General features: G+C 37.1%; 1 protein-coding gene across 1 annotated transcript in view; it reads left to right on the forward strand.

Moving 5' to 3' along the window:
* Positions 1 to 14,693, forward strand: part of Hmcn1 (hemicentin 1) — a 432,339-nt gene that overhangs the window by 212,083 nt on the left and 205,563 nt on the right. Inside the window, exons 12-15 of the mRNA XM_042674344.1 lie at positions 4,139 to 4,280; positions 5,813 to 5,940; positions 8,862 to 8,975; positions 13,407 to 13,565. Coding sequence (XP_042530278.1) covers positions 4,139 to 4,280; positions 5,813 to 5,940; positions 8,862 to 8,975; positions 13,407 to 13,565 — 543 coding nt within the window. The remainder of the gene's footprint in view (positions 1 to 4,138; positions 4,281 to 5,812; positions 5,941 to 8,861; positions 8,976 to 13,406; positions 13,566 to 14,693) is intronic.

Consider the following 14,693-nt stretch of genomic DNA (forward strand, 5'->3'; position numbering starts at 1 on the left):
TATTTTCACCCTTCTTCAATCCACCCATTTTTCTTCATTTTATGGCATGTACTTGACTGTATTCTCACTCCTTCTCCTTTTCATTTGTCTGTCCCTTGGCCTAACCTTCATAAGTACCATTTTCTGGTACTTATTTTTTGGGGTTATTAAATCTTTTTGAGCCTTAGATGTTGTTGTTGTTGTTAATTTGAAGAAGAGATTTAGAGTTAGATACCTGACCTAGGATGTACATTAAAGAAATTTAGCTTTTCTTTTTATTTCAGTGCATTGACTACTAGAAACAATTATAATAATCAACTTTACATAATATACTTTTCCAGGTAGTATACTCTGAAATCATTGGGAACACAAAGTGTGTGCAACACAATAGATTGTCAGTAAATGTTTAAAGGAATGAAAACACAGAGAAATTGATCTCAAGTACTGAAAGTTTCCTGTGGTAGAAAATATTGCAAATAGTGGCCTCTAGGTTAATAGCATTAGCATTATCTGAGTACTTTGTCAGTGCTGATTAAACCACCCTGCAAAGAAAGTCATTAGGTTCTATCTTTGAGAATTTCCTACCAGGGATTCAAATGAACAAATCAGTCCAGCTCCTAGTAAATATACCTTCCAGTGCAGACAGCCTTGGCATTTGCAAGAGAGGCTTTGGCCTCTCTTCCCTAATCTTTATAGGCAGGATGGTGGCTGGCTCTAAGGCCACTACTAATAGTGTAGTAAAATGCTCATCTTAAAAGTACTTATTTTTTAACTCTCAGTATCACATATGCCTATGTTTAATTATTTACAATTGTTGGCAAAATTATTAAAATGTATTCTGCATTTGTTACAAGTCTCAGTGCCTTGTGGGCTCAAGAGAGGCACTTTTTTATGCGCAAGTCCTGCGGCCTAGGTCCTGCCCCTGAGCTCTTAATTTACTCAAGGCTAGTGCTCTTACCACTTGAGCCATAGTTCCACTTTTGGCTTTTTGGAAGTTATCTCATAGACTTTGCTGCCAGGGCTGCCTTCAAATCTCCATCCTCAGATCTCAGCCTCCTGAGTATCTAGCATTAGAGCCTTGAGCCACTGACTCTTGGTGAATGGCACTCTTAGGTTGTCTTAGCTAATTGAAAGCAAATTGTAATGGAAGGTGATGATGCTGACAGTTGATGCTGCCCTGGGTGATGATAATGGTGATGCTGGTGAGGTTTTTGCAGTAAGATTGAAAACCTCAAGTGAACATTATTTTTCCCAAGATCTAAAATTGGACTTTGGAATTCTAAATCCAATGTCACTACTCTATTTTGATGCTGTATATTAGGAGATACAGACCTGATTTGTCCATGGGCAAATGAGTGCAGTTCACCATTGGGATTAAAATAACGATCCTGCACTGTCAAATTATTGCCCCATTCAGGCTACTTTATTACACCAGAGAGTTCCTCCCCACCCACATGGATTAAAAAAACAAGCCATGGAAACAATCCTAATAGGTACTATTGCATCCTTATTAACCCATGTAAGTAAAGTCTGCTTATTTTGACCATCTTTGTACAAGTGTTGTTTGGTGGCAGTTGAGTTTTGTTTGTCTGTCTGTGTCCTTTCTGGTTTTCTTATCATCAGCAGGAACAGTCTTTGGGAGTCAGTGGTCAATATCTCACCTTCTGCAGGATGAAGTCATTCCATCTGTGTGCCGGACTCAGACTTACTTCATGACCCTGAGCAGCACCCTATATCCAGGCTTTATTTGTTCAGTAACCTTTGAACTCTCTGCATCCTGCTTTGGGTAGCTGACATTTATTTTCACTTTGATATCTGAACTACAGAGTCTACCAGTGGGATTCTTGCTGGGAGAGAAGCCAAGCCTATTCTGGCAGACTCCATTGGAAGGCACAGGGTTTAGGCAGAAATCCCTAGAGCTGCCTGGATCCTTATAGCAATCCCCTGGCAATGTGAGCTAGACCTAAAGAACATTTTATTTGAGAGAGGTGGGACTGAATACATGTGAGCGTTTGATAAATTCCAAGGAGAAAGCATTATGGGGTTTTCTCCCTCTCACCCCCAGAAGAATGTCTGGAAGTTCCCTACAGCCCTCAGCATCTCAGACTTGAGAGAGTCCAGATGGAGCCTAGATGTGAACTTACTGGTCACTTGACCTGATGCATTTCTCTAGTCCTAGGGAGAGGAAAAAAAAAAAAAAAGAAGAAAAAATTTGTGGAATAATGAGGTTATCAACTAAGTCCCTAGACCGGAAAGACTCTTCAAACCTTCACTTCAAAGACTAGATCATGAGTTGAAAAATGCACTGTTTTCCTAAACAAAAATGGAAAGGGTGATTGTAAGCTTCAGCAATTAGGCACTAATTAGAGTTCTTCCGTTGTGTAGCTGCCACCGTTAGCATGAGAACTTCTGTGGAAGTCCTTTGACTAAGTGTTCTTAGTGAAAGGAAGTCAGAATTTTGCCTGCTAACTTATAGTAATGAAACAGCGTGAACATATCCAGTGGCTAACTAAATTTCTCAATTTCACTTAGAATAAAATGCCGTTTCAATGGAGAGCAAATGGCATGTGTTTGCCTCGTCAGTGCATCTCTTAAGCACAGAGACAGGCACGTAATAACTGTGGAAACACACAAAAGAGAGTATCAATGAATTTACTTAATTCTGCTAATAGTCCTTGGATTAGTCTGTTTCAACCAATGGAGGGATGGATTTATTTTTATTTATCAAGTGGACATTTATATTAATTATTTAGTATTCATTTGATGCCATTTGCTTTGAAGATTGTTGGTGCTTAGTTATGTGGATGTAATATGGATAAATGGAGTAGACCAATTATGCCCAAAGCTGGGCACAGTGGCTCATGCCTAATCCTAGCTACTGGGGAGGCAGAGTTTAGAAAGATCATCATTGAGAGCCTCCTAGACAAAAAGTTAATGACTTACCCTCTCAGCCACAAAGCTGGGCATGATAGTTCACATCTGTAATCCCAATTATGCAAGACGCACAGGTAGAAGGATCAGGAACAAAGACTGGGCCAAGTCATGTACCAGTGGCTCACACATGTAATCCTAGCTACTCAGGAGGCTGTGATTTGAGGATCATAGTTCAAAGCTAGCCTGGGCAGGAAAATCTGTGAGACACTTATCTCCAATTAACAATCAAAAAGCCAGACTTAGAGCTGTGCCTCAAGTGGTAGGGTACTAGCATTGAATGACAAAGCTAAGACACAGCAACCAGGCCCTAAATTCAAGCCCCAGAAGTAGCACACACATCCACATACGTAAAGAGACACTGGCCCAGACAAATAGAACTGGGGTACAACTCAAGTGACAGAGCACCTCCCTAGCAAGCACAAGATCCTGAGCTCAAATGCCAGTATAGTAAAAGAAGAAAGCCAAAAACCAAAACTGTGTGCTACCATCTCAGTTACTATAAAATTTTGTAAGTTTCTTTTTGACAATAAATTCCTGACTTCAGATGTCTCTATGGGTGAGAGTAAATGATCACTAGCGTAGGATCTTGAGAGGGACTGGCAGTTACTATAATTCAAAGCTAAGTTTCAGTTTAAGAGTCACTTCCATTCCATCAAGTTTTAAGTATCTTGTGTATCCTGGCCACTGCCCACAGTGGAAGAGTTATTACATTCTACAGACAGTAATGGGTTATGGGATGATATGAAGAACTAGTCTCTGACCTCAACAGAGGTATAATTTAATAGATCAAAAGAGAAAGATCAATAAAGCAGACAGCATAACTGCTCCAAACTGTACTCATTGTCTCAAACCAACCAAATGTCTTCTTTGGACACTTTGCCTAGAAATGGGCTTATATGGAAGATTCAGTTCAGCAGATAGAAACTTCCAGTCAATTGGTAGATTGAGGTAGCACAAGGCTTTGGGTAGCAGGTGGAGTCACAGAAAAAAAATTACACCATCAGCATCAAGCCTGCTTCATTTTCAGTGCATGTTTCCAACTCTTGCCTTCATTACTTTTGGTTTCTTTTTTTTTTGCTCAGATAGGGCCAGATGCTAATAGGGCCATCTGCAAAGAGAGCAATGAATGCATGGTGGTTGAGAACCTACAAATCTGCTGGTAGACGAATCTTCTAGTGTCAACATAAATGGACCTTTCACTACATAAGTCTCTTTTCACTTTCAGAACCACCCAAAGTCACTGTGATGCCCAAGAATCAGTCTTTCACAGGAGGATCTGAGGTGTCCATCATGTGTTCGGCCACAGGCTACCCCAAACCAAAGATTGCCTGGACCATGAACGATCTGTTTCTAGTGGGTTCACACAGGTACTGGGTTTGTATCATGTTCTTTGTTTTTATGGAGTGGAAAGGAGGTTGATGACATTTCAGGGCCAAACAAATATGACTGAATCCTTAGTATTAAAGAAAGTTGGATGAACACCCTTAGTTTTATAGTTTCTAACATCAGTGGTGACTTTGATGAGTTTAAATAGGCTGAAAACAAACAATATATGAGTTGCAAGTATATGTCACTATGGAACTTGGTTTTAAGTTGAGTAAACTAGGATAATAAACTTCTAGAAAAGTTCTCCTGGCCTTAATGTGAGAGGGGCGGGGAGGGGGGAAGGGAAAGAAACAGAACTCAAAAGTAGTTCTAATTACGGTGTGAGGACGTCCTTAGTGATTCCTTCCACTTTGCCATATTACATTAAGAAGCATTTTATTCTACTGGGTATTTTTTATTTTCATGTGCAGAGACTAATAAACATGTAGAGCATAAGCAACCAAGTTTCCAGCCATCAGGCTTCTATTATCCTGGGTTTGGCACAGAGTGGAGAGTTTAGGTATGATCCAGCAAGCTGAGCCAGATTCTATTCCCAGACTCATCACAGACTCGCTGTGTGACGCCAGGCATTGCATGTCTCACCATTTTATTTTGAGGACATTTACCGTAGCAGTTTACCACACGGAATAAGAGTGCCTGCATGCAGTTCCAAAATTTCCATTGGTGACTCTGATTTTGCATGTTATATAAGCTTCTTGCTTATCGGTACAATGTCCATACTAATATTGTCTAACTCAGTGACATGTTAAGAAGGCCAAAATGTTAACAAATGGCAAATTCCTAGACTGTCTCCTGGCATGGAGCCAGGTCTGGGTATGTGGTATCTATATCATCATCATCATCGTCGTCATCATCATAGTTATTATTATTACATCTCTCCTTGTAAAAATGATCATGCTAGTCATTTCTTCAATCAGTTCCAGGATTATAATTCTAAAATTTTGAAAAGTGTTAGAAAGAATGGTGCTATAGTATCTTTTAACATTTTTATTAGCATAAATTATACAAAAAAGTATCATTGATCACATTCACCCACCTACATTACTCTTCTATAGTCTCCCTTTCTTCTGTCTCTTCTTTTTAAACAGTTTTAGTCGACTTCATTATGCTATCTTCGTGTATGTGTGTGTGTGTGTGTGTGTGTGTGTATAATGAAAATCTATATTTACTCCTTTTCACCTGTCTTGTTCCCCTTCCCCCTCCCACTGATTCCTTCCCTAAAAACCCTCTTTATTATAATAGTAATAATAATAATAGTTATTATTATTATTATGTGGGCCTAGATTGAGAATGTGAATAAAAGCGTGTGAGAATTATCTTTCTAAGCATGGCTTTTCTCACTTCACATGGTGGTCTTCAGTTTCATCTATTTTCCTGTAAATGTTATACTTTCATTTTCTTTAATGCTAGATAATTCTCCACTGTATATTTGCAACACATTTTCCTTAACATCTTGATATTACTATTGTGATATTGTGATATCAGCATTATTTTCTTCTTGTTTTGCACACAGGTACAGAATGTCCTCAGAAGGTACTTTAGCTATCAAAAATGCAGTTCCTAAGGATGCAGGGATCTATGGCTGCCTGGCAAGTAATGCAGCTGGAACTGACAGACAAATTTCCATCCTCAGATACATTGGCAAGTATAATCCCTTTAATAAGAAATTCAAATGGGATGAATTTTGTATCATGCAATTTAAAGTGTCTTTCTGAAAATTAATGTTAGGAATACAATTTACCTAATACTATAATTTATTATTCATGTTACACATGGACTAAAATTAATACTAATTTAAGTTAAAGCTTCAGGACTGGATAGTTTCATTAGTCAACAGAATTCAAGAGCTTCCAGATTTTGAAAAAGTCCAGGTTGTCCACAGAGTTTTTCCTTCTGTGCTTTTCTCTTCTTTATGTTCTACATCATCTACCTTAACTTCCATTTCGTATTTTCTGCTTATATTCAAAACACTAGCCTGGTGCTTGTGGGTTCTGCCTGTTATCTTAACTACTCAGAAGCTGAGATCTAAAGATCATAGTTTATAGATAGCCTAGGTAAAAGGTCTCTAAGACTCTTATTGCCAATTAACCAATAAAAAGCCAGAAATGGAGATGTGGCTCGGGTGTGTGCCTACCTTGAAGGTATACTTTGTGACATCATTGTCACATAGAGTATTTATTTATTTGATCTTTATCTTAAAGTATGAAAACATCATAATCTCAGTGTCAGCTTGTAAATTTTAAGTAATACATATAAATTGTAATTATAAATAAACTGATTTAACTTCAGCCATTATAGTTAATAAAGCTGGAAGTGCTGAGGGAAGAAGTGTACTACAACAGTGATGTGAATAGAGACTGTAGTAGGCAAGTGTAGGTGAGGGAGACAACAAAGTATCATGAGCATTGGGCCTAAGGGCCTGGAAAAGAGTGACTTTAAGAAATGCACTTGAAATCCAGGAGCTGGTGGCTCATGTCTGTAATCCTAGCTACTCAGAAGGCTGAGATCTGAGGGTTGTGGTTTAAAGCCAGCGAGGTAGGAACAGTCTATGAGACTTTTATCTCCAATGTAGTATGTGGACCTGTAGCTTAAATGGTAGAGTGTCAATCTTGAGTGAAAAAGCTAAAGGATAATACCTAAGCCCTGAGTTCAAATGCTAGTACCAGCATGTGAAGAGAAGAGAAGAGAAGAGAAGAGAAGAGGAAGAAAGAAAAGAAAAGAGAAAGACAGGAAGAAAAGAAGAAAAGAAAAGAAAAGAGAGATTGCACTTGGACAATTTTTATAAGGGAAAATGAGCTGAGGTTTATCAGAGATCGTTGAATTAAAAGTATCCACAGATCCCAAGTAGAAAGGTAACAGACAAATAGGGATGTGAAATGTGTGATTGAAACCAAATTGTGTATTTGCAGCAACAAACTTTGGTTCATTCACATGGAAGACAGAATATTCAACACATTTATGCACTGTAAAAGTATGTGGAGCATGTGTGCAAAAATGTTGTGCTGGAGACAGCATAGAAGCCAGCCCTTATTTTTCAAGAGGCTGTCTGCCATGAGGGGACATGTAAAGAAATATAACAAAGCAGACAGTGTGAGGTTGGCAGAAAGGAAGATTAATCCTGACTGGGGAATCTACAGAGATTTCCCAAAGGAGACAGGATTTAAGTGAGGTTTGAAAGAATGGGTGGAATCTGAAGAGTTGTGACAAAGGGTATTTCCGGAAGGAAACATGGCAAAGGCTGGGAGATAGGAGTGTTAAGTGTGCTGTGCATTCCAAGGCCACTTTATCTCTAAGTCTTGTGTTGGAAAAAGACAGGAAATATAATGGAAGTTCTAGTGAAAAGAAACCTGCACCAGTATGTGATTTTTGTTTTAAACTGAACTATGGTATTGTGAAAACAGAGGAGATCACTGAAAATGTAGAGCAAGGACATGATCTTTGAGACATTAACTCTTAGCTTTATTTAAAATGACATTACTGAAAATTAGGTAAACTGAGGGAAGATGTTCTCTTGTCAGGAGTGGAACAAACAAGGCTAAGGGAAAATTGCATTAGAGAGATCCCAAAGAAACATGTGTTGTTTTAGAAAACATCTATATTACTCATTACCTGATTCATACAACTGTAACGTCTCTATATATCAACTCTACAATAACAATAAAATAACAGTAAAAATTGTTTTTACAAAAGAAAACATCTATATTTAGCATTATGGGAAAAAGTAGAACAAATCTGAAAGACTCTACTTCTTTTAGATGGAAATGCTAGGCTTGGGCTCCAGATATCTCTGATAATTGGTCATGAATATACTTAAAATCAATAAAGATGTTATTGTTGAATCCATATACATTGGTATTATCTTCAAGTCTTACACTAGTCAACTTGCTGCCATTATCATCCCTCTTTGGACTGTGTGTGTGTGTGTGTGTGTGTGTGTGTGTGTGTGTGTGTGTGTGTGTGTGTGTTGGTACCGAGGCATAGCTGTCTCTTAGCTATTTTACTCAGGCTGGCACTCTGACGCTCTACCATTTAAGTCACAGCTCCACTCCCAGTTTGTTTGTTTGTTTGTTTGTAATTAATTGAAGACAAAACAGACTTTTCAGCATGAGCCAGCTTCAAACTGCAATCCTCAAATCTCAGCCTCCTGAGTGGCTAGGATTACAGGTAAAGCCAGCAGTGCCCAATGACACTGTGTTTTGTGTCCTTGTGTGTTCCTTTAATATCATATGATACATACTCAAATCACTAAGCTTTTTCGTTTCTCTTACACTTGTTTTAATAAAGGTTTTTTTAAAAATTATAGATTTTGGACTTTGTTTTATAAATAATTATTTTGTGTTTTGGCCATTATTTTTGTTTAGTATCCTTTTTTGAGCTAAATGATTTTTCATATATACAGAGCTAAGCATGAGCATTATAAGACTTCCTTTCTGTTTATAAACACTGAGAAAGCCATGCACACATAACTACTGTTAACTTTTCCACTGATTCATTTAGAAGACATAAGATCCACATGGCCTTGTACTTGATGATGACTAGTTGTGTACTTGTGTTTCTTTCAGAGGCTCCAAAGTTGATGGTAGTCCAGAGTGAACTCTTGGTTGCTCTTGGGGATACAACAGTTATGGAATGCAAAACTTCTGGGGTCCCTCCACCCCAAGTGAAGTGGTTCAAAGGTATATTCACAGTTGTATTCATATTGGATTCACTTTGTTTTTCTTTTCTTAAAAAATGGAAAAAAAGATTTGTTAAAAATATGTTTTGTTGTGTGACTTAGCAGCCCCATTAAAATGTGTTTATGATCTCAATGGAGACAATAGTTCAAAAATTCTGAACTCCAAATTTCAGGATTTGACATCTGGTATGGATTACAGGACCGTGAAAATCAAAGCAGGAAAAGTTTGCCTCTGCTAATCCAGCTGTACAGTCTCCTTGTTAGTTTAGGATTGTTTCCTGTAGAAAGCCGTCCAAGAATATTCCCTTAACATTTTAAATAGCTTCACAGAGTTTTGTTCACTTCTCTTGATCTTTAAGGATGCTTCTTATATATTCAAGACACACATTGTAAAGCTTACAGGAAAAGGGGAAATGAATGTAGTGGTCAGCTTCTTCAGACACGAGAGATGCTTATATGGAGTATAATTGTCTATGTAGCACAAAAATCACACCTCTGTGATTCTATAAGAAAATAACAATAACATCCTACTTGGCTTTTGTGAGTAAAACTTGGATTTTGGTCAAAGCTCAGATGTAGACAATAGATATCTGGGTAAAAATCCTGCTTCTGTTTCTGTCTCAGTTTTTCTAATTTAAAAAGAAGAGAAAAAAAAAGAAGATCTGCAATTGCAAACATTCTAGCAAGGAGGTTGCTAGGATTATTGAGATGCTGTTTGCAAAATACTTTTTAATCTTCCGATGAAAAATGCTAAGTAGTACAAAGCCATATTGTTATGATTCTGTTTAGTAAATCATAGATGTTCCCATAGCAACCAATGGATGTCATAATCACAAAATTATGAATTCACCTCAAGTTCAAACTCTTAGGCAACATGAGGTGAAAAGGAAAGCTTTATGCAGAAAACAAATATTTTTAAATAATATGAATCAAAAGCAGGGAAGGAAGCTAGGACATAAGGCTATTTTCATGGTTTTATATGTCTAAAGATATTTAGTCTTCATTTTGTTCCTGATAAGAAGGCATTGCCAGATTTGCTCCTTAACCAAGTTTATTGCATTTAACATAGCTAATTTATTTGAAATATTAATTAAAAATTATCTTTGTTTTAAAATTATTTTAAATACTTAAATATTTAAAATAGTTGTCTTTGAATAATTGTATAACAAATATGATTTTTGAAATTCAGATATTAATTATAAATCCAGACAACAATTTATAGTTATGATGGTAATAAACATGGAAAAAACATTGTAGTCAAATGAGTTTTCTGCTAGCAAAACACACATAGTTTTTATTCTTTTGAAATTGGTTTATTCTCCCCCCAAATGGAATATTTGTGCCTCATCTTGGTCCCACAAAAGGAAATAGAATTAGGAGACAGAGAGCCATGTAGCTACCAGGTGGAAGGTTCTAGAATTCATCTATTAGTTTCTTCTCTCAGTCATAGATTCTCAATTTCAGTGGATGCAGTAAATAACTTGTCATTTCCCGTCGACGTTATGAACCAACAGAGATAGAATGTAGACATAGTATTGGGAAACATATTCAAACCATTCAATATACGTTGCTCTTCTGAACACCCAAATCAGAACAATTCATAGTCAAACTATTTATTGCATAAGTGGAGTCAGGCCCACCAAGAGAACTAGAGGACAGGTCCTTCTTCATGCAGATGGGCTCCAAAATGAGAGGGCTGGGCCCAGGTGGACCTTTCTGTCCTACCTTTTTGGGGGATAAAACACACAGGGGCAGGGAGGAAGGTTAGAAAAATCCTATCTTATAGAAACCATAGGGTTGAAGAATAGGTTTGGGTCTTGACCTTATGTGTAACTTCTTTGTACCACACTTGAGGCAATTCTGATGGAATGGATTAGTATTTAAAGAAAAATAAAACCAACAATATTCCATTGAGACTATCCAAGAAAAGAAATTCTTAAGAATATGCTCTATGGTTTTACATCTTCATTTTAGATATTTGTGGTGAAATATTAAATTTGATTTATTTGTTTAGGCTAGTGGCTCATTATATGTGGTTTGATATTTTTTACAATTCTCTCAAGGGCTCCACATGTTCAACCTCATTTTCATCATTACACTCTGAGGATATTTATCCTTTGCACTCTCGTTGTCTTGCAAGTGAGTGGGGTGGCTGGTGTATGATGACTAATATAGAGAATGCAGCAGCAAGTATGTGTTCTCAGCTATCTTCAATTAAGCTACACTTTAGACATGATGGAAATTTGCAGAAATGTGAACCAATGCCACTCTTCCTATGATTTTTTTTCTTATTTGGAGGAACTAGTTTTTATAAAATATATTTAACAAATAAAATATTACTTGAATAAAATATATTTGGGCATGCTTTTTAAATTTTTTATTCTGATTTCTAAAATGCTGAATACAAGTAAATATAATCCATGTGAACAAAAATTCACTGAGATTCTGGATAACTTTAACAATGCATTTAAGGGGTCTTGAGTCAAACATTTTTGATAACTGTGTAATCATCATCTACACTTAGAAAGGATAGAATGCTAGAATAATTACATTGGTCCTTATGTCCACAGCGGTCAGATCTGAATTTAAGGAAACCTTGCTTTGTGGAAAGTCTTATAGTAGATTGACCAGGAAAGTTTATACATTCACTATGTCTAATGCCCTTCTCACACATAATCTTAAAACAAGTAGATCCCTTTTTCCTATCCATTTCCTACCTGTCTTTCTCTATGTCTTCTCAATAATTAACTCATTTCTCAGTAAAAGTAAAGGAGAGACTAACAAAATGTGGTCAGATTGCACATTTGGAGGAACTAGTGTTTACCAATTTACCCTTTGTTTCATGCCTACTATTCTTTAAACAGTTTTATTCTGAAAAAAGAAAACTAGCAAGAGGTCTTCATGTCATCCTTTAACAAATGTGATTTGCTGAAACATACAGAGGAAATATAAAGGAAAAAATAAATTTCCTAAATCGAAAGGCTTTTTATTCCAAACATTCAAATGCATGATGAACAAGGTCAAGCTTCATCCTCCCTTGGTGGGAGGAAAGTTCATGTCAACATCATCTGCCTTTATTTATGAACTTTTCTCAGTGGCTCCCAGACCCAGCTTTCGATGCTCCTCTCATTCTCCAGAAGCACATAGTAGCAAGCTTAAAAAAATTGATAGGAGGTTTTAAATAGTGCAATGCTGGAAAAGGACTTTGTTTTTGGCACTGATAGTTGCTAATCAGTTGCTAATGCACTTTTTCTTTTAAATTTAGACTGGCTTTGATCTCTTCTCTCCAGAAAATTACATAAACAAAGAATTGCCTGTTTGTTGCCCTGAGTTGTTGGTGGGTGCTGTTTTAATGTTCCAGAGAACTACTTGCTTGTGGGTTCTTTGTTTATTGGAAACCAAGTTCCTATGGCTCTCAGATTCAAGGAACACAACTGCTCTGTGACATTTTGGAAAGTACTCTTTCTGTCCTAATATCTGGGGAATGCTGTAAAACCCTAAGCATAAAGGCTCTCAAACCTCCTGGAAGATTTTAGGATATTCTCCATTTTATAGAACAAATGTTCTATGGATGCTGAGCTGGCTGGCACTGAATTTCTAGTCCTATGTCCTTTTGATTGGATACTGGCCATTCTGGTTAGTTTCAATGTATGGAAAGGAGATCCTCTGGAAGAAGGAGCCATAAATAAGGTTCATAGAGGGCTTTGTCTCCTTTCAGAAGAGGTTCAGGAGATTTATGGTACAATAGAGACACACTGCCTTTACAGGTAACTCAGATGGAGATAGTGTTTTTTTTTCATTCTGTCCTCATGTTGAGGTCAAATGCAACATGTGGTTCAATTTCCCACACATGTATTTCCCACCTGCTTCCTCCCAAATCCCACATTGGTCCAACTTCAATCATTATAATGAATAATACACATTTTTAGATGAAGTAGCCTGGGAGCTGATATAATAGTACCCTCTCTGGCCATTGTCGGGCGTTTATCATCCATCCTTTCTCTTCTAACATGCTTTTTTGCACCAGCTTCTTTAGCCGGCTTAAACTCCTCACAACTAAAAAAGATTTTAGCAAACCAATACCTTGCTCATTCTGAGCCAAGTGAATTCCTGTCCACTTTCAAGCATCTCTTGGGTGGTGAAATATGCATCCTGTCCAGGGATGATAGACACCTATTTTTGACCTTCACCTTCCTACACCGTTCCTTTCCCATGGCCACCACTCCAACTGCTAACCTTGCCATTTCAAGAGCTCATCTTTATAGGTTCATATGCGGATACAAAGATAAAATATTTGTATGCACATCATTACAGGACCAGGTTCAGACCATAGAAAGTGTCTGTTGTATAAGACACTTGACAAGAAACTGCGAGCAATCTTATTCCGACCACTTCACTGAGTAAACTATATATTCTCCCTTCATTTTGACAGGAGATCTTGAGTTGAGGCCTTCAACATTCCTTGTTATTGACCCTCTCCTGGGACTTTTGAAGATTCAAGAAACACAGGATCTGGATGCTGGCGATTATACGTGTGTAGCCATTAATGATGCTGGAAGAGCAACTGGCAAGATAACACTGGATGTTGGCTGTAAGCCTCCTGCTCTGATTCACCCAATTTGCTTTGAGACTGATCTGCTGGTTTTCCATGTTGAGTCACTGTGAAACAATTTGGTAGGAATATTTGTCAGAATGGCAAAACTACAGCGAGTGTTTTAGATCATTCATGCAATAATGGTGGTTAGCATTTACTAGATGATTTTTTGTGGACTTTGATGGTGCCAGGAACTTTTTATGGGTTATCTCATTAAACCTGTTTAAGAACCCAGGAAGATGCCATAATTATGTTTATTTTATAGTCAAGGAAACAAGTTTGTAAAGACTGAGCAGTTAATGAGGGTTCAGAACTAGAGAGGGGCAGAGTTGGGAAATTTGAACTCCAGTTTCTAACTTCAGAGACCATGACTTTACCCATGTATCCCCATATTGCTATTTTCCCATCAGTAGTCATGTTTTCTATCATCAGATTCCTAAGCATTAACATCTGGAGGCCAGAAAGTACTCTTTGGCCCTAGAACAAAATTTGGAAATGTGGATGACAGCAAAGGTAATAGATTGAGCTTTTGTTTTATTTTTTTTTAAATTCATTAACAAGTATTACCAAGCTTTAAAGTACTGACTACAGGAATGTCAATTGCCATATGAAGATAAAATGTGTGCATGACAACTCTATTTGAGTTTTTCGGGAAGCTTCCTTTGTCTCTTTATTTCACTATTCAAAAGGGAAGTATAGGAGGAGAACAATGGAAGGAGGGGGGAGAAAGGGAAGAGAGAAAGAAAAGAAAGAAAGAGAAAGAAGAAAAAGGAAGAAAGATAAAAGAAAAAGAAGGAAGAAAGGAATGAAAGGAAGAATCTGCACATAGTATAGTAAAATTTGAAATAAAACAAACCCTGTTTTACACTGCAAAGAACTAGCAGCTTAATTTTAACAAATAATTGAAAAATATTTCTTAAAATTCATAAAATATGGTATTTTATTAAGTTGTAACCATATGTGTGTATTATAATGATATTTTTGCCCCAAATTGATTTTTTCTCCTAACAAAAGTTAAGAGAAATGCATCTTTCACAAAGCATTTTAGTTCTATTACCTTAAGTCTAACTGGAAATTTTGGCCCTCTGTTCTTGGAAGTTTGTTTGGTGATAGTTTGTTTTTTCT

The sequence above is a fragment of the Dipodomys spectabilis genome, unplaced genomic scaffold (assembly GCF_019054845.1).
Source record: "Dipodomys spectabilis isolate Male_0828 unplaced genomic scaffold, ASM1905484v1 ptg000019l, whole genome shotgun sequence".
Lineage (NCBI taxonomy): Eukaryota > Metazoa > Chordata > Mammalia > Rodentia > Heteromyidae > Dipodomys > Dipodomys spectabilis.